General features: G+C 44.8%; 1 protein-coding gene across 7 annotated transcripts in view; it reads left to right on the top strand.

The window, feature by feature from the left end:
• ANKRD27 (ankyrin repeat domain 27) overlaps nucleotides 1-18,831 on the top strand; it is a 50,518-nt gene that overhangs the window by 24,230 nt on the left and 7,457 nt on the right. For 5 of the 7 annotated variants that reach the window (XM_066636783.1, XM_066636780.1, XM_066636782.1 and 2 more), the window contains 11 exons: nucleotides 415-497; nucleotides 2,439-2,554; nucleotides 5,099-5,191; nucleotides 5,570-5,767; nucleotides 6,245-6,316; nucleotides 6,420-6,536; nucleotides 8,801-8,845; nucleotides 12,976-13,098; nucleotides 14,798-14,995; nucleotides 16,549-16,668; nucleotides 18,311-18,505. In XM_066636783.1, coding sequence (XP_066492880.1) covers nucleotides 415-497; nucleotides 2,439-2,554; nucleotides 5,099-5,191; nucleotides 5,570-5,767; nucleotides 6,245-6,316; nucleotides 6,420-6,536; nucleotides 8,801-8,845; nucleotides 12,976-13,098; nucleotides 14,798-14,995; nucleotides 16,549-16,668; nucleotides 18,311-18,490 — 1,345 coding nt within the window. In that variant the 3' untranslated portion in view covers nucleotides 18,491-18,505. Of the gene's footprint in view, nucleotides 1-414; nucleotides 498-2,438; nucleotides 2,555-5,098; nucleotides 5,192-5,569; nucleotides 5,768-6,244; nucleotides 6,317-6,419; nucleotides 6,537-8,800; nucleotides 8,846-12,975; nucleotides 13,099-14,797; nucleotides 14,996-16,548; nucleotides 16,669-18,310; nucleotides 18,506-18,831 lie in introns of those variants that run through there. The other 2 variants (XM_066636786.1, XM_066636785.1) reach the window with 2 other exon arrangements.

Genomic DNA, 18,831 nt, shown 5'->3' with positions numbered 1-18,831 from the left:
ATCCAGTTCAGAACTGTTAGCAGTGACCGGAAGCTTCAGTTCTCCTGGTTTTCGGATACTGTCTTCCCCAGTTATCCTTGGAGATATCAGGGACTGAGCTCTGGGCTTTCTGCAGGCAAAATGCTTTTCCCTTGAACTATGACCCCATCTCTGATGCGGGGCGATGAAGTTGGTGCTTAATGATTGGATGGCTCAGCAGCTTTATGGTGTTTGTGAGAGACTGATACAAACCCAGTGGTCAGAGAGTTCTTTCTTGTCCAGACAAAAACTCACCTGGTGAATTCATGATAACATGTTGGTTTCCTCGTGCATAGACCTGTCCCTTACCTGTGACGCTACGCTGACTCTCATTTTAAAATGCATGCTTCATTTTGCTTGAATCCGATTAACTAATAACAACTTCTTTATTTTAAGGAAGCTGAATGATCCTTCCATTGTCACACCGTTTTCTAGAGATGATCGGGGATTCACACCACTTCATGTAGCTGCTATCTGTGGTAAGCACTGCAACCTTTTGCTTATGGAGTATTCTAGTTGCCTTCAGATTTTTTTCCCTCAGGAAACTCATGTCTGCTGAGGAATTCTCTAACCATCTAGCCTGGAGGATCGCCTTGCAGAGGATTCTGCGGGGGGGGGGGGAGGGGAGGAGAGGAGAGGAGAGGAGAGGCTGGCATTCCAGAGCACTTACCTACAGCACTAAGTGGGCAATCCTAACTATCTGTTAGGCCAGTGCAAGTCCCTTGCGCCAGCCCAGGAGGGTTGCAAACAAGCCATAAAGCACATTTGCTCCTCCTCGGGAGTCAACTGGGCCAGTGCAGGCACTCACACCGGCCCATGGAGACTGCATCCAGCCTCCGCACCGACACAGGGAGGGAAGGTTGTGTTGGCCAAGCTTGGCCAACACAGGGGTCTGGGGAGGGCGGAGAGGAGGTGGGAGGGAAGTGTTCTGGGACAGGCGGAGGGCATTCCGGTGGGTGGGCAGGGAGTGGGAGGCAGGGCTGGGACCCAGCAGTTATGCAGGATCCCAACCCCATTTCCTGAGTAGTGTGGAGCTGCTCTGTTCTCCTCAGACCGCCTGAGGAGACCCATTGGGGCTGTGGTGGCTTACCCAGGTGTAAGGGGAAGAGTTTCCCCTTGCCTCTGGCTGAGTCACTTTTGGCCTTACACTGGTTACAGCGCAGGCCTCCTGGCCTGCCTGTTCCAGCACAAGATAGGATTGCGCTGCATGGTAGACGTTTCGACCTCTCCATCCTATTTAAACGGAACATTTGCTTTTCAATGCAACTAGTGCACATCCTCTGTTTCAAACTGCATAAAAAGGTTAATGGCAGGTTCTCCTTTGGGGAAGCCTCTCTACTGTTATTGATAATGTCATTGAGGAACCCCTGACAAGTTTTGAGGGCACTCTCAGGGTTCACTGAAGCATGATTGAAAAACCATTGGGATGCATTACATAGTAGGATTGGAATAAGACTTGAACACTTGTCTAGGTCAAGCTTCCCACCTAGGAGGCAATTTGCTCTACAGGTGGCAACCTATGGATATGTCTGTGGTCTGAACTCTGCAAGGGAACTGCAGGAGCAGCCCAAGACCTCCCAGAGCCTGGTATGGCCAAATGCTGTTCCCCCCCTTACCCAGTGTTACATCAGCTGCTGCCTCTGCTGCATCTTTCCTTCCTCTTGCTCTCTGATTTGAAAAGGAAGATGGGAACAGAGTGGAAGAGGCAGTGTGGATGAGAAAAGAATGATGGATAGAGTCTCAGAGGCTCTATTCGCCTCTCCCTTATCAAATTCAGAACACAGGAAGAGGAGCAGAGCTGGGTGACAAGTGACCCCTGCAGTCTGCCGCCTGACAACTTCTTGAGTTGACCTTATGGATGAGTCAGCCCCTGGGGAACTGGTGGGTAGACGGTTGTGCCTTTTGGCCTGGTGAATGGATAAACTTGCTCACCTTTTGCCTCTGTGAGCTCCTTAGCATTGTGATCTTATTCTTTGTGACTTGAGAACCTCTTCTGAAAGCCTTTCTGTACCAAAGAACATGCGGCTGTGACTTCTACCCTCTAGATCTCAATCACTGAGAGCTGGATGCAAGTTACTTATTCAGGGGGTTCTTTGAGTACTGTTCCTTTACGTGTTCCCAGGATCCGAGTGATCTTCCATGTACCTGCAATTTGTGGTCCCGTTCCTATCTTCTTTGGCTCCCTCCAGAGGCGAGTTCAGTTTTTTTATTACTGGGAAATCCTTAGCTGAGCTGTGACCTGGAATAATCTGCTGCAAATTGCCTATCGCCATAAGCAAATGCTAAGAAAAGTGACTTCACAGCTTGTGTAAGAGGGAAAGAACAGATTGTTAAGTTCAGTCTGATTTGAAGCAGGAAACTCCCTCTCTTCCCCCGCGACACTGACATTTGATTTTAACAAGCACATGGTTTTTCCACAGGGCAAGCACCGTTAATTGACTTGTTAGTCTCCAAAGGCGCTGTTGTCAACGCTACTGATTACCATGGATCAACGCCCCTTCACCTTGCCTGTCAGAAAGGATATCAGAATGTAACTGTAAGCACAGGGTGGGGGTGGGGGACAACATCAGCTTTTATCCAAGAATTAAATCAGAAATGCAAACATTTTATTCACCCTTTTATCCAATGTCACTTGCTGGTTGACAGCAAAATCTTCTTCTGCCCTTAGCCGTCTGCTGTTGCCTGGAGTGTTACAGTTATTAAATAGGATTGAAGGTTGCAGAAATAAATCTGTCTAGAACACCCTTGTTTGATTTCATTCACTATACTGGCAAGTGCACTTGAGACAATTCAGAACTTAAAATAACAACCTGCAATTTAATAGCTTCGATGGAGAAAAAGAACAGGAACTCAACAGGAAAAACAAGCAAATCTGGATGCTGTGGCTGCTGCAGGTTGGGGGGGGGGCCTGGGAAAGATAGTTGAAACTAGCAAGACCTGTGGAGAGTTCTTGCTGCTTCTCTGAGGGGAACTGAGGGAGACAGTTGGGGGGGACTAAAAGAGTGGAGTTAAGGGAAAAAAACAGGACGCATCTTTTAGCTTTTCAAAGACCAACAAATTTATTTCAGCTTGTCTTTGTGTACTACTCCCCATCTCATCAGCTGGCATGCAGTGAAATTGTCAGCAAGTCGATACACACTTGCACACACAAGGGTTGAGAAAAAGAAATTAAATTTTAAAATGGCCATAGAATAGCAATTTTCAACCAGTGTGCTGTGACACATTGGTGTGCCGCAGATGATCCACAAGTGCGCCATGGGAGTTTGTGGGAGGGTCGTTTATTAGTAGAGCCATTGGGGGATGTGAGCTCCCACCAGCAGTGCAGTCTGCCTTGCCAATTGTCAAAAAAACTAATGGTGTGCCTTGACAGTTTTAGCATCTTGTCAGTGTGCTGTGAGATTAAAAATGTTGAAAACTGCTGCCGCCTGATTAGAATATGAGAAATGCAGTGGTGACTATCCTTTTGTGACTCTAAATGCATGAGATAAGTGAGAAGATAACCAACATCAGCAACAACAGAGAATGATACACTATTTGTGACTGAACTGAGGGCCCAAACTTATCCAATTTTCCAGTGCCAGTGCAGCCGTGCCAGTGGGGCATGCACTGCATCCTGAGATGGGAAGGCAGTCACAGAGGCCTCCTCAAGGTATAGGAACATTTGTTCCCTTACCTTGGGCTGCATTTCAGCTGCACCAGTGCTGAAAAGTTGGATAGGATTGGGCCCTTAGTTATCTAACAACATTAGCAAGACAAGAAAGCTTTGTCTTTGTTCAAGCAAATCAAGTAATCAAATCTGAAGTGTTAATGTATTACTCAAGTGTCACATATTAATAGAAGGCGAGTTGGACTTGAATGAGGGAGTACTGAATTCAGATCCTCCGCTTGTTCATGAAGCTCACTGGTTGACCTTGGGCAAGTTATTATGTCTTGGGGAAACCTACTTTGTAGAATTGTTGTGGAGGAATCACAAGAGTAGGGGTGAAAAGTCAAATAAGACCCACTGTACGCCATGCACATGTACAAGGGGCCCCTGTATCTGCGGATTCATATATCCGTGGATATGGCAGTTGCCCCCCCTCCACAACCCCCACTCTCCCAGAGGCAAGAGAAGCTCCTTGCCTCCAGAGGGGCTTCTGAGCCCTACCGAGGCCCCCAGTCTTGTCAGGGCACAGATTGTCCGAAAACCAGAAATGATGTTTTAATGCCCATAAAAGTGCTGCTTCTCTCACCTCCAGAGGATCCAGGCTGCAGGGACAGACATTTGTCTGTATCTGCAGAGGGTTCCGGGACAGAACCCCCATAGATAAGGGGGCATGCCTATAGTGCATTTCAGACATAAGTACAGCCCCACTGGATCAGGCCATAGGCCCATCTAGTCCAGCTTCCTGTATCTCACAGCGGCCCCACCAAATGCCCCAGGGAGCACACCTGATAACAAGAGACCAGCATCCTGGTGCCCTCCCTTGCATCTGACATAGCCCATTTCTAAAATCAGGAGGTTGTACATACACATCATGGCTTGTAACCTGTAATGGATTTTTCCTCCAGAAACTTGTCCAATCCCCTTTTAAAGGCATCCAGGCCAGATGCCGTCACCACATCAAATTGCTTCAATTGCCTTACCTCAGCTATTTTATGTGCCTACGTCAGTGCCTGGAATTATTTAATGAAGGCTCTCTTATCTTTAGAAATGAAGGAAACCTTCACCACTTGGAGGCTGTGCATTAATTCAACCTGAGAATGTTTTTTTCCCCTCTGCAAATGTCCCCCAAGAATGACAAATGTTGCTCTTCTCAGTATTGTTTTGCACTGCCAGATTTAGTACGTGATACAATTTCTGGGTATCTTGGCGCTAACTCTGAATTGGTTTTAAATAATGCAGGGCAAGAAGCTTTTATATGGGTCAGGAACTGGGTCAAAATGGCAGGAAAAGCATTATGACTTGGCAGCTTTCAAGCAGAGGTGCATTAGTGACTCATTTGTTCAGAAACAAGTCAAATAATTGCAGCGTAATGATACCAGGTGTGTGTTTTTCCCCTGCTTATTAAAAAATGTGGGCTTGTGTTTCCTTTTTCAGTTGCTTTTGCTGCACTACAAGGCAAGTACTGAAGTACAAGACAACAATGGCAACACAGCACTGCATTTAGCTTGCACTTTTGGCCAAGAGGATGTAAGTAATTTCTTTGTAACAAAACCCTAACTGACAGTTGTACAACTTGCAAAATCTTGTTTAGAATTCTAAAATGTCCTCTCTTATATTTTCTTTTCAGAAAGACATCCCTTACCCTTTAACCTTTTTTTAAGGAATAGAAACTTTTTTTGAGATTGTATTGAGAAAATGTTACCCTTCCCCCCATCCCATAGCACAGCAGACAAAACCCTGCAAAGAGTGAGAAAGGGAAAACCCCAACACACAAACTGAATAGCACTACTAGGAAGATCAGTGACTGACTCAGCAGAAGGCAGCTTATGTATTCATGTAGCTAATTACTTTGCTTTGACGGTGAGATATGTATACCTTGTTTTGTTTTGTTTTTAAACTTTCTAGTGTGTCAAGGCTTTAGTCTATTACGACGTCCATTCTTGTAAATTAGATATTGGTAATGAGAAAGGAGACACTCCCCTTCACATTGCCGCTCGCTGGGGCTATCAAGGGATCATGGAAGTGTTACTGCAGAATGGAGCCAACCCAGGCATCCCAAACCGAATGAAGGAGACTGCAGCGCAGTGTGCGTTAAATTCGAAGGTATGTTTTAAAGGATCTTTCCTGTAAAGGAGGTTTTTAACAATGAAACAGTGATTTTTTTTTTTAAGAACAGCGATCAGTTGCAGAGAGGATTTATAGACAGAATCTTTAAAAATAATGTTCAGTTTGCTTTTGATGGAGAAAAGTCACAGTTTTACTTTGGAGTTCCATCCAGTGTGTATTGCAGTTTGCAGTCCTCTTTATTTCTCTTCAGAGTTTTTATGCAGTCCATTTCCTCTGTGACTTTTAACTGGTGCTTTAAAAATCATTTTAATTTTGCTTTGGATGGAGGAAGGTCACAGTTTTGCATCTGAGGTGCACGGGAGAGGCCAGATAAGTGGCATTGAATTGGCTGCACTTAATCTGCTCTTTTATGTAATTCCCCCTCTGTGAAGGTCGTGCTTGCTTTCAGATCAGCAAATTTCTTTGGAGACAAGGGTGCTCCTGTGCCTTCATGAATATTTTATCTTTCTGCAGATTTTATCTTTAATGGAGCTGAACTACCTAACTTTTGAAAGAGGAAAGAGTGCTCCTCAGGTAACTGAGCCAGTGAGTTGCACGCCATTCCTAGCATAAAAAGATATATTCAGCTGATCAACCGCAGTGATAATGCCAACTCTCCCCTTTCTGCTTTGTTTGCTGCTTCTTTCAGTCAAGAGCCAGATCTCCTCAGTGCTGTGAGGACACAATTAGCCAAGCATCATCTGTCTCAAGTTTATCTTCAGCACCAGCCGCCACTAGACAGGAAAAGAAAGCTAATTATAAAGAGGTAACATGACGGAACATGGGATCATTCATCTTGCAGTAGAAATCCCAATAATGCTTTTTGTTTTCCTGATCACCTTTATACTTCCCCCTGCCCCGCAACTTGATGGAGTTCAGTTGGCAGTAAAGCAAGATGGGTAGTGCAGTCCGAAGCCTTCTGGTGCCCACGGCACCAGCAGTGCCAAAATGGCGACCACCGGATCCTGTAGGAACCAAGATACCACCAGAGGTGGGAACTTTCATTTCCTTCCCCCAAGGAAAGCCCCAGGCTCTGCAATGGGGCTCCTCATGTCTGTGCCGGCTGTTTTGCCAGTGCAGGCGAGAGAACCTCCATGTCAGGCTTTCCAGCTTGAGACAGGATAAGATACCGTGAAGCAGGTTTCTGCTAGTCCCACCCCACCCTGGGCTGATTCCTCCCTCTGCCCTGCTTCACCCTCCCTTGTCCTGAAACACCTCCCCCCCCTGCCCCCAAAGCGCACACAGCTGCCCAGAGCTCTTCCCTTGCTCCAGGCAGCTGGCTTGGCACCAGCACTCCATATGCAGAGGGTGCCATAAATGTGCTTTACAGCACTTTATGACACCCAGCACTGGCACTAAGGCACATTAGGATTGTGCCCTAAATCAGCTCTGATAGCAGAACAAAGGCCCAAGATAACAACTTTGTGGTACCACCTATTTGTCTTCCTGTAATGATCTAAAGCCTTTGGCCCAGTCCCTTTGCTTCCATACTTCGCCATATGTATGAGTAAATGAAATAATTGCTTATTTTCCCCCTGTCTGTCCCTGCCTTCACTTCTCTTCCTTTTCGTCTGCTGTCTCCCTTGGATTGATTTTTTTCAATTATGAGCTCCTTGGGGCAGGGAACTGTCATTTTACCCTTTGTAGGACAAAATGCATGTGGATAACTTCACATAAATATCTAGTCAGGATGGGGATTTTCTATGTCCGAAGTCAGACTCATAGCTACTATGCTACACTCGGAAGACCTAACCATTGCTGGTCTCCCTTCTTTATTGCAGCTGTTCCAGGCCTTGTGTTTGAATTCTGCATATCTAAAACATGTGCAGTATCTTGTCTTGGCGGAGTAGCAGCATATAAACAGCCAAGCACAGCTGTTGCCCAAATAGAAAACAATGCAGATGAAGAGTCATTTAAGAGCAGATTGAGAATTGTTCCTTCTTGTCCTTAAGGGGGCAAATGTGTCACAGCCCAGAGGCTGATTCTGTAGTTCAGGTCAGGAGAAAAGATTATAGGCAGCTTAGACTTTTCAGCTTTTGAAGCTCAAGGCCTTGCTGTTTAATCCACCTTTAGTTCACTACCGTTTGCCGTAATTCCCATGTGTTTGTTGCAGTTGCTTCTCATGTATGAGGAGGGGACAGTCTGATTCTGTATTTGAAGCTGAGAACCGCCTCCAAATTTAAAGGAGCATCTGTTGTTTACAGTTGTCTATTAGTTTTCTGGGAATGCTTCATGCAGTAATGTCGTCCTTTCACCTTAGGTTCCACTTTGACTACCTGCTCGCTGGTTAGCCTTGAGCAGCTGACTCTGTCTTAGTTTTTGCTTGCAAAATGGAAATAACAGCTAGGCTGCATTTTCAAAACAAATATGGTGGGTTCCTGCCTAGACTGCACCATTTCAGACTGTGGGGGAGAGAAATAATGTCCTCTGTCATGCCAGAAATCTCTCTGGCTGCCAAAACCTAATACCCTGGGGTTCTAATCTAGCGTTTTTCAACATGCTTGTGTATTTGTTCAGAACATGTATATACTGCTACTTACAAAAAAAAAAACTTACAAAGCAGAACTCACAGGAGCTCACAAAACACTGGGGGAAAAAAAGCTAGACTGGACAGTTGCTTTCCCCCCGTACATATACAAGGACCATGACTTTAACTCTTTGCTCAGTTTACAGGGATGTCTGCTTTCCACAAGTAGAGATATTTGATATGCAGGAATGTGTGTTCCAGACCACTGACCATGATCTGGTCGGAAACAGTAGCTTTTCAGAGAGCATGTTATAATTGGGCTATATTGTCGTTTAGTTGCATTCTTATCCCTTCTGTCCTTCGAGGAGTTTATGGGGTTAGCATGCAAGGCTATCCTGTGAGATGGGTTAGGCTGAGAGATAGTAACTGGCCCAAGCTCTCCTGGTTAGCTTCGTAAGATAGGATTTGAACACAGGTCTCTCCACTCCTCGTCCAGCACTCTAACCACTACACCACAACTGTAGCTAAAATTGCTTTTCTTTCTGGCATCATTTGCTACATAGGTGGAAAGACTCTTAAGAGCTGTGGCAGATGGAGATCTTGAAATGGTAAGAGATTTTGTTGCCTGTCCTAACTGCTTTGAGACTTTGTTGGCCCTGATACAGTGCCATGTTGATGTTTCTTGTGTCAGCACCACAACTAGGAAAGGGATCACTGCTAGTATTCAATATGAGTAATAATATGCACCTGTTGAAAGTGGTCATGATACATATGTAGTTTCATTATGGGAAGAGGTTGGTTCCATTTGAAGGGCAGGTTTTTGGCATCCCAGGCTTGAGATTGTTATTAGCCAGGATGTGGCAGGAGGTCCTGGTATCTGGGCCTGGTGTGAAGCAACCAGCAAAGCAGCACAGCTGATCCAATCAGCTGTGCCTGCTGCAGATGGGAGTCATGTGACTTGGGGAGAGATGAGTACTGAGTCACGTACGCTATGGTGCAATGCACCACTGGACAGCCAATCAGAGTGGGTCACAAGACTGTCTTGTGACTATGAGGTCACCCTACTCTGATTGGCAGGCCCCACTATATATGGGGCAAGCACAGACTCCTTGGTGTGGGTTGTTGTGGTGGAGTTTCTGTGTGCCGTGCTGCTGGTTTGTGTACTGATTTGGGCTGCCTTCTCGTGACTGTGACCTGCTGTATCCCTGACTTCTGCACCATATGACTGACTACTCTTCTGCCTGCTTCTTTACCAATACAAGCTTCTGCAACAAACAAGCCTGTGTCTGCTTCCTTGGCTCTGTTTGGGATCGCCTGCTTCTTTTGCTATCTCCCTACGCTCCCGTGCCATTCTGCTATCGGGAAAGCAAGGGCTATGCTCCCCTGCTGACCTGACAGAAAGTGGTCATGATACATATGTAGTTTCATTATGGGAAGAGGTTGGTTCCATTTGAAGGGCAGCCAGCTCAGTGGTGCTGATACGGTGCTCTCTAGTTAAAGGACTACTAGCAGTGCAATGACCACTTAAGAGCTTGCTTCTAGCTTGTAATGTATTCTTTTCTCCTCTGAATTTCCTCCATGCCAGTCATTCCCAGCGCTAGAGAAGGGTAAAATTCTTTCAATACTCTTTGTCTTCCTCCACAATGCATTACAATTTATATGAACAGTGCTGAAACACATTGTAGTGCATTGCGTAGTGTCTTAACTATTGAAAACCTGATTGGTATATTTAGGAAAAGCATGCTTTCTTTTTTCTTATAATGTTCATGGGTGTAGAATTTTCTCACGAGAAGCAACCCTGAGATAAAAGCAGAACTTTTGCTCAGGGCTTGTAGTTGTAGTAGCAGCTCCGAACAAGACTTTATTGATAGTTTCATACTATCAATATAATGTTATTTTTTTTTTTTATAGGGCTTGTAAGAAATGAAAAGCAGTTGGGGGTGTTTTGATGGTTAAACATCTCTCTTTCCATAAAGTAATGACATGGCTATAGCAATTCGGCTGTTTCCATCCTATAATTTGCATTAGTTACTGTCTCCCTTGAGTACTGAGAACTGCCATAGAAATTTTATTCTTTTCTTTGTTATCCTTTCAAAATGCAGCAGTCGACAGCAAGGCAAATTATACCATTGTATGATCATTGTTTGTCGGATTTTCCATTTTTCTTTTTATACAAAAATTGCCAAACACAGTGACTCAATTCAGAAATCATGCTAACCCTTGGTTCAGGATGCTCGGCTGTGGTTTGGTAGGATGTTTACGCTGACACACCCTACTTTGCAATCGGTTGGCAAACCATGGTTGCAAAGTGGGTCTGCAGCCCATGGTTTGTGATTTGGTATAATGTATTGTTACAGCCGTAACTGCATTTCCAGAGATGGCTGTACCTGAAAATGGCAGCCCTAAGCATATGAGGTACAGATATAGACCCAGAGCTCTAAATTATGGTTTGCTTGTTCTGAACTATAGTTGATGTAAACCATAGTTTGGTGTGGTGTCTGAATGATAACAGGGAAACGATTATCTCCTCCCTTGCAGAGAGAAAGTTATCTACTCTAGCGTGAATTGGAGTGTATCTCTAGTGAATGACACATTCTGTGACGTCATGTTCTGCAGCATGGAGAACTCTCCTGTTTGTTTTGCTAGCTTGTTCGCTTGCTTTTTTTTCCTGGATTGTTTCTTGTCTGAAATGTAAAGGAGTTTCAAAGTGACGTGCATTAATTGACGAGATCAGATTATGACAGCTTGGCGGGATACTTAATGTGTGTGTGTCTATTTTCAAGCACATTTAACCTTTCAACTGAGATCCTCAGTTAATCCTTTGTAATTGGAAACAGATATGTTTGAGACAGCATGGCTAAACTTTAGTAAGGCACAAATTTGCCCTGCAAGGTAGAGTGTTCTTGAAGGCTGTGTGATACCTGGTCTTCTACCATATTCCCTGATGTCCAAACCACGGTGTGGAGGAAAGAGTGCTGTTTTTACGGGGACTAAGCCTTACCCTTTCTTGGTGCACAAGCCAGGCACATGCATGTATTTGTTAGGGTTGGTTGATATTTCTTGCTTCATTTTCTTGGACCTTTAGTGAAAGTTATCTTTACATTATTTTGATGTCTGCTCTTATAATAAATCTTTAATCGTTTTGAGTGGAGGCTCTCTCTCTCTCTCCACCCCAGTCTATTCTTTAAGGCACTGGTTCTCACAGTCTCCAGGAGTTTGAGAACCAGGTTAAGTCTTTGCAGGTGTGGAGTGGAAAGCAGCGACATAATACCCAGGATTGCATCGCTGCAGGGGAAGGGTGCACCTCTGTAGGGCTCCCTGTGGCTTGTAGAACCACATCCAGGTTGTGACTGCTAAACCGGTTGCAATTTTTTTTAACGTTCTACAAGCCGTGGGAAGCCTTACAGAAGGCTCCATGGGTCCCTGCACCCCCCCAAACTCCAGCAGCAGGTAAGTTCAGTTAAAAACAGCCCCACTTCCCCCACAGCAACATGTTCATGGGGATTATGTTGCTGCTTTTCCTGAGCCCCCACCCTTAAGAGGGAAAGGGCAGGGGTTCTCAGGCTGTTGGGTTACAACCCACCAGTCTGAGAACCACTACTCGAAAAGGAAGTGTTCCCTCTCTCTGCATAGTACTATCCAGCAACTAGCTAAATATTCCTTACCAAGAAGCGGTTTTATTTTGTCTTAGTTACTTTTTCCTTGGAAGGCACAGGACCGATCACCTTGTGTCCTACACCAGGAAACATTTATGAAATAATTCCTCATGGTAACAGCTGAACTTTGCTTGTGCTGTGCTGTCATCTGGATAGTCTTAGTGGAACTCTGGGTGAGATCTATGTGCAGAAGGGCTGTGGATTAGTAGATGGAATAACGTGTCTTAAAGCTCAGGAAGTAGTTCCTTCAACTTCTTTCAACCATCCAGATGTATGAAAAGCTAAAATTCTATACAGCCTGGACTGTGCTATCCACAAACTGATCCTTGTAGGGAAACTTGTAGCTTTGCAAGAAAAATTACAAATAATCCCTGCACAGTTTTCCCTCTGGGAAAGTCGGCTTTCTCATCTCTTTGAATCAAAACAAAGGTTTAAACACATTCAAGAAAACAGATGGTGATCAAGGGAAGGTGTTGGCAGATCTTGCTACAAAGCCTTTGGTTTAATCTTCAGCAATCCAAGCTAAAATGATCAGAGAAGGCTTGTGCAGAGGTGAACATCAAGGTCTTGATTAGGAGAGGGAAAGTCACTTCCAATTTACTTCACTGCTCCTTGGCAGCCTTGCCTTGACAGCAGGAACTTTTAACTTCCTCTCTCTTTATTTTTCTTTTGACTTGTAGGAAAGAAAATGCCGCAGGGGGCTCCTTGTTAGGCCTCCTTGCACGTCTCATTCAATTTGCGAGTCTCATTTTTCTGTGAAGATATTAGAAGGCTGTGGCTTACTTCTCACTGAAGTGGTGAACTGTGGGCTGCAGGTTGGGGGTTCATGTGACTGCATGCTCCTTCATCCCAAAAAAATCCCTGCACTTGGAAAAATAGCATGCCAGGGGGGAGGATTCTAGCATAGTGTTTTTCCTGACATGCTAGTTCTCTGTGTGCAGGGATCTGGGGGAGAAGGGGTATATGGAGGAGCTTCCAGTCATGTCAGCCCATTATTTGCACCCAGTCTGGATGAGAATTTAGGTCCTATGATTCAAACTAGAAAAAGAAAATGTGTGTTTTTCCCATTTCCTTGGTAATAGGTCCGTTATCTTTTGGAATGGGCGGAAGATGATCTAGAAGAGCCCGAGGAAGCCAGCAGTGAGGAGAAACTGGAGTTCTGCCACCCCTTGTGCCAGTGTTCTAGATGTGGCCCTGCACAAAAGGTTGGTCCATTGTTCCTCCCCAGCTGTCTTCTTGCTCACAAGAGGCGTGTGATTAGCAGTGTCCAGCTCTTAAACTTGGCCCTTCTTTAATAGTCTGTGATCTCCCTGAGTAAAGCATTAATTGGGCTGTTCAGAGGATTGAACAACAGTGCAGGGCAGTCCATTTTGCTGTATAAGGGGAGAGGTGGAAAGTTTGGCTACAGAGAATGGAATTTTAAGTTCTTTACTCCCTTACGCTTTTCAATGGTTTGTCCTGGCATTTTATTTCCCTTCTCTTCAGTAGGTTTTTACACCCATGAAGCTGAATGAGACTCTGTTCTTGAACTTCCAGCTGTCTCTTTCATTAAGCGTATGAAGCATTGTTATTACTCATGTTTATGAGTCGTTTGTTTTAGAGTGCAGATCCCTCGACAACAGCCTGAGTGGGAGAGTTTTGTCTAAGACCGAGGCTAAGATGAATGGGACTCTGTTGTTGAACTCTCCCATTTGGGCTTGATCTGCAAAATGGGGGTACTTACTTTACAGGGCAGTTGTAGTATCTTGATGTAATCCTTGCATGTGAAATGCTATGCAAAATGATAAGGCTGCAGTCCTGTACATACCTTCCTGAGAGGAAGCCCCATGGTGCACAATGGGACTTACTTCTGAGTAGACATGCATAGGATTGTGCTGTATTAGTTATTGGTATCGCATCAAAATGCAATTTTCCCTCCTCTTTCCATAAGTGGCTGTGGCTCTACAAGCACTACGGAGGCTACAATATAAGCTGCTACTTATATATGGTATTTCTTCAGTAGGTACAAACACATTGTTTGTGCAATGCGTCTTGCAGTGGCTGAACACATCATAGCGCATTGAACTTTTTACATTAAAACAGTCCAGTAGGGCCTCAGATCCATGGCTCAGCTTGTTTTGCATGCCCAGCTGAACATATCTGACACATTCAAGCTCCAGTTTAAAGGATCTCAGGCTACAGAGCTGGGTGAACACCTCTGCCGGAGACCTTGGAGAATCACAATCAGCCAGAAAAACAGTACTGGATTGTCTCGCTTGGTAGATGTCTAGCTTGGTAGAAGCCAATGCCATATGACTAACATCCATTATAATGTATCTCTGCTTGCTTCCTCTTTGCAAGGTTAATAGTAAGTCATTTGAAAGCACATGATTATGTTCAATATTGTGCAGTGTTGTACAGTGGGTCCCCCTTATCAGCGGGTTCAGGATCCATGGATTTGACTCAGCACAGGTCCCAACCCACATCAGGAGGGTCTCGCTGTACCTTCCAGATGTGACCAGAAGAGTCTTCTGGTGGCAGTCTGGGAGGAGCTCCCCATGCCTCAGAATGCCTCTTCACCAAAACCAGAAGTGCCTTTCTGAGGCTCCAGGAGGCCTTCTGAGGTGTGGGGAGGCCATGCACTGGCCCCCTGGAGGCCTCAGAGGCTGTGAAGTGCCTTTTGGTGGCCTCGGAACACCACCCAGAAGCAACCAGAAGGCGTTTCCAGTCACGTCTCAGAGGTCCTTGAGGGTCTCCCTGCAGATTCCATTGTCCGCAGATATTGGTATCTGTGGGGGCTCCAGGAACAGATCCCCAGTGGATACTAAGGGCCAACTGTATTATGCAGACAGGCAGGACATAAATGAAGATATGAAAGGCCATCATAGATTTCCTTTGAATGTGTTGTTTGTTGTCTTGTAACAGAAACTCTTCAGAGTACTTAGTAATGGCCTTGGAGTGAATGTGACAAATCAAGATGGCTTCTCACCCCTGCATGTGGCTGCACTACACGGACACGCAGATTTGGTTTCCCTCTTACTGAAACACGGAGCTAATATTGGACAGAAAAATGCAGACCATGCAGCTCCTCTTAACCTGGCCTGCCAGAACGGTCATGTCCAGGTAAATGGCATTCTAGTCAGACAACAGCTGAAAGGAATTGAAATGTGGCTGGTGTGGAGTAAAGCCATCTAGGCAGCCCAGCCTTGGATAGAGAGGAGTTTGATGTTTAACATCATGCCTGACTCTAATTCATAGGGAAATCAGAAGAAGGCAAGATGCAAACATTTAAATATAAGCATTCCCAATGGCTTTATTCCCACTTTATTAACCTTGTTACATAATCACTCTCCACTCATGAGGCCTTCCTTTCCCAGTCTGTGAAGACTTGAGGCTAATGTAAGAATCACTTCCACAACCTTTATCCTCTCAAAGTAAAAAAAAAAACTGTTACTTTCTCACCTTTTAGTCCTGTCCTCCAATCCTTTGCTCCAGAGACCTATAGTCTGTTGTTAAGATTTGTTTTGTTTCTACACATTTTAAACCCAGTTTTCCTGTACTTAGTGCCCCAGGGTGACTTATAAATTATAAACAAGATATCTATAAACAACATATCTTTGAAAAATCAACAACAAGGCACCCTTAAGCCTAGCTTTCACAAGTAACAGATGAGATGGCTAACCCATGTGAGGGCTCCACAACTTGAGAATGTGTCTATACTAATGATGGAGGGCATTCCATCTGTTATCACCTTCCACATGCTTAAGAGGCAGAATTTCAGATAAGTAGCAAAGGCTTGAAGATGTCTTCAGTCTGCTTCTATCTGGAGGAGTGTTTAAACTTCTGGATCTCCCTTCCAGTCCCAGTCCTACCTACTTTTGAAACAGGCATATTTTTGGAGCTCTCTCTACTACCAGATTTCTCTGGCCTTTCTCAAGTAAAAATGAAACTGGAAGTAAGGCCTGCTTGAAATAACAAGTTCTTTTCCCCTTCTCATCATTTTCTACTTCTTCCCATTTCTTTCTTCTTCCTCCTTATCCTCTTCTTCCTACTTATCTCCTTTCTTTCCCGCCTGTGTTTTTTCCCCAAAGGAAAAAAAGAGAACCTTTCGAGAACCTAGCCCAGAATCTCTTTCCTGAGAATATTATTTTACATGTGGGGGGATGCTTTGATCTGGAGAGTATTTAGACTTCTGGATCTCCCTTTGAACTTCAGAGGTGTTCTGAGTTTGTCTGTTTGAGGTAGCTAGCTAGCACCACCATGCTGTGCAGATGAACCCCTGGAGAGAGAGAACTAATCTGCTAACATGTTAATGGTAATCTGCCATTTATATTCCTCTGTTTGCAAAACCGCTCAAGTGCATCTTACAAGCTGCATAACATATTAGAATTATGGAGTCTGCAAGCATAGTCTTGGTTGTCTCACTGAGCTTCAGATTCTGTATTTGTACGAAATATATGAAAGTCTTTGGGAAAGTGACAGTCAAACAGTTGACAGTCTCTGTGTCCTAAACTGCTGGTACTGTCTGAATCACGCTTGTTAAATGAATCTGCCCATGTTTTCATGGTGAGTTTATGTAAGTAGAACCTGCAGCATGGAATTGAAAATGTTTTCATCTCTTATTTATGTGCTGCAAATGTTTTAAAGCTGGAACGTCAACGCTTCTTTTTCAACAGGTAGTGAAGTGTCTGTTGGAGTGCAATGCTAAACAAAACATAAAGGACATTCATGGAAATACGCCCTTAATTTATGCTTGCTTGAACGGCCATCAAGAGATTGCAGCTTTCTTGTTACAGGTAACAGTAACAGTTGGCAACCTTCAGTCTCGAAAGACTATGGTATCGCGCTCTGAAAGGTGGTTCTGGAACAGCGTCTAGTGTGGCTGAAAAGGCCGATTCGGGAGTGACAATCCCTTCCACACTGGGAGCAAGTGCAGTCTGTCCCTGGCCTGTCTCCCTGGCTATGGGCCTTCCTTCTTTGCCTCTTAGCCTCAGACTGTTGGCCAAGTGTCTCTTCAAACTGGGAAAGGCCATGTTGCACAGCCTGCCTCCAAGCGGGCCGCTCAGAGGCCAGGGTTTCCCACTTGTTGAGGTCCACTCCTAAGGCCTTCAGATCCCTCTTGCAGATGTCCTTGTATCGCAGCTGTGGTCTACCTGTAGGGCGCTTTCCTTGCACGAGTTCTCCATAGAGGAGATCCTTTGGGATCCGGCCATCATCCATTCTCACGACATGACCGAGCCAACGCAGGCGTCTCTGTTTCAGTAGTGCATACATGCTAGGGATTCCAGCACGTTCCAGGACTGTGTTGTTTGGAACTTTGTCCTGCCAGGTGATGCCGAGAATACGTCGGAGGCAGCGCATGTGGAAATCATTCAGTTTCCTCTCCTGTTGTGAGTGAAGAGTCCATGACTCGCTGCAGTACAGAAGTGTACTCAGGACGCAAGCTCTGTAGACCTGGATCTTGGTATGTTCCGTCAGCATTCCAAGCCAAGGCTCCCCAAAGCTCAGGTCTCTGATCTCAGAAGCTAAGCAGGGTCAGGCCTGGTTAGTATTTGGATGGGAGACCGCTTGGGAGTAGCGGGTGCTGTAGGCTTATACCATAGTCTTTCGAGACTGAAGGTTGCCAACCAACCACAGGGGCCACCTGTTACAGGTGAGAGAGCATCAAATACATATTTGTATTCTCAGGTTCCTTTCAGTTACAGTATTTACTTGTAGCATGTAATTATGGGAAGATATAGCTTGCTTAACAGCATTACTGCTGGAAATTTATTCATTGAAAACTAAAGTATAGGACTGCAATCTTTTATTTTATTATTTGGTTAAATTATTAAAAAACCTTTATAAAGAACTTAAAAGAATCCCTCCTTAATTAACCATGACAAGGTTCTAAAGATGTTAATAATTTTTAATATAGGTATTTATAAAATGTACATGTATTAGGTTCCATCTTGGCATTCCTCTTTCACAGGAGATGTACAGTGCAATCCTGTGCATTGTAAGCACCCTTACCTGGGGCTTATTCTCAGTTAAGCATGTGTAGGAATGCAGCTTGGGTGCTGTTTCATTATCCTTTCCACATGTATTATTGGAACGCTTCTAGCAGTGCAGAGTCACAGTATATTGGGAGCTGCATTTCAGTAAAGAGTTCGGCTGAGCTCAGTAAAGAGTTCAGTAAAGAGTTTCATCATTTCAGTGGATGAAAAAGAGTTCGGCTGCAGCACATAGACTCTAGTAGGTCTTGAAAAGAGCTTTCACAAAAGTCTTGTGCAGGAGTTTGCATGGACAGAGGAGTGAGGGTTACTTTCTTATGCAATACTCTTCTAAGTCAGAAATGGTTCTTCTGCAAACAGACATCCTCAGGCAGAAAAGCATTGCTGGAGCCAAGCCATTCATTGTCTCCATTGCCCTTTTCTTATCCTTTGTTGCCACCTCCAGCATGGAGCCTCAGTTAATCTTTCCAATAACCAGGGCAATACCGCCCTCCATGAAGCTGTGATTGGAAAGCACGAAGCTTTGGTAGACCTGCTGCTACAGTATGGAGCGTCAGCCCACTTAAGGAACAGCACCCAGCGCACACCTGTCTGCTATGCTGAACCGGTAAGGGGCACAGGTTGATTCTGTTAAGGTTGGAAGCTTGGGTATGTCCTGTCTGTGGAGCAGGGTGCATAAAAATCAGCAGACACAGCAGAGTCTTTGAATTAGCTGTTGTATATTAGAGCAAGGAGTCACACATAGAGTAGTCAAAGCAGTCCAGGTCATACACATTGAATACCGCAGTCCCGAGTTACCTTATCCAAGTCAGTATCCACAAATCACAGTCAGTCAGTCAGTCAGTCCAAGGTCATCTACAGCATATACATAAACAGTAATCTGTCAAAGTCTCTGGCAGCAGTTTTACAGTTTAACACCTACTGCACTGGTGGAGCTGCAGACTGAGGCTTAAGTGGTCCGAGCAG

This window comes from Tiliqua scincoides, chromosome 9 (assembly GCF_035046505.1).
Source record: "Tiliqua scincoides isolate rTilSci1 chromosome 9, rTilSci1.hap2, whole genome shotgun sequence".
NCBI classification, from domain to species: domain Eukaryota; kingdom Metazoa; phylum Chordata; class Lepidosauria; order Squamata; family Scincidae; genus Tiliqua; species Tiliqua scincoides.
Note: the sequence above shows the minus strand (reverse complement) of the source record. Positions and strands in the feature narration are given on the sequence as shown.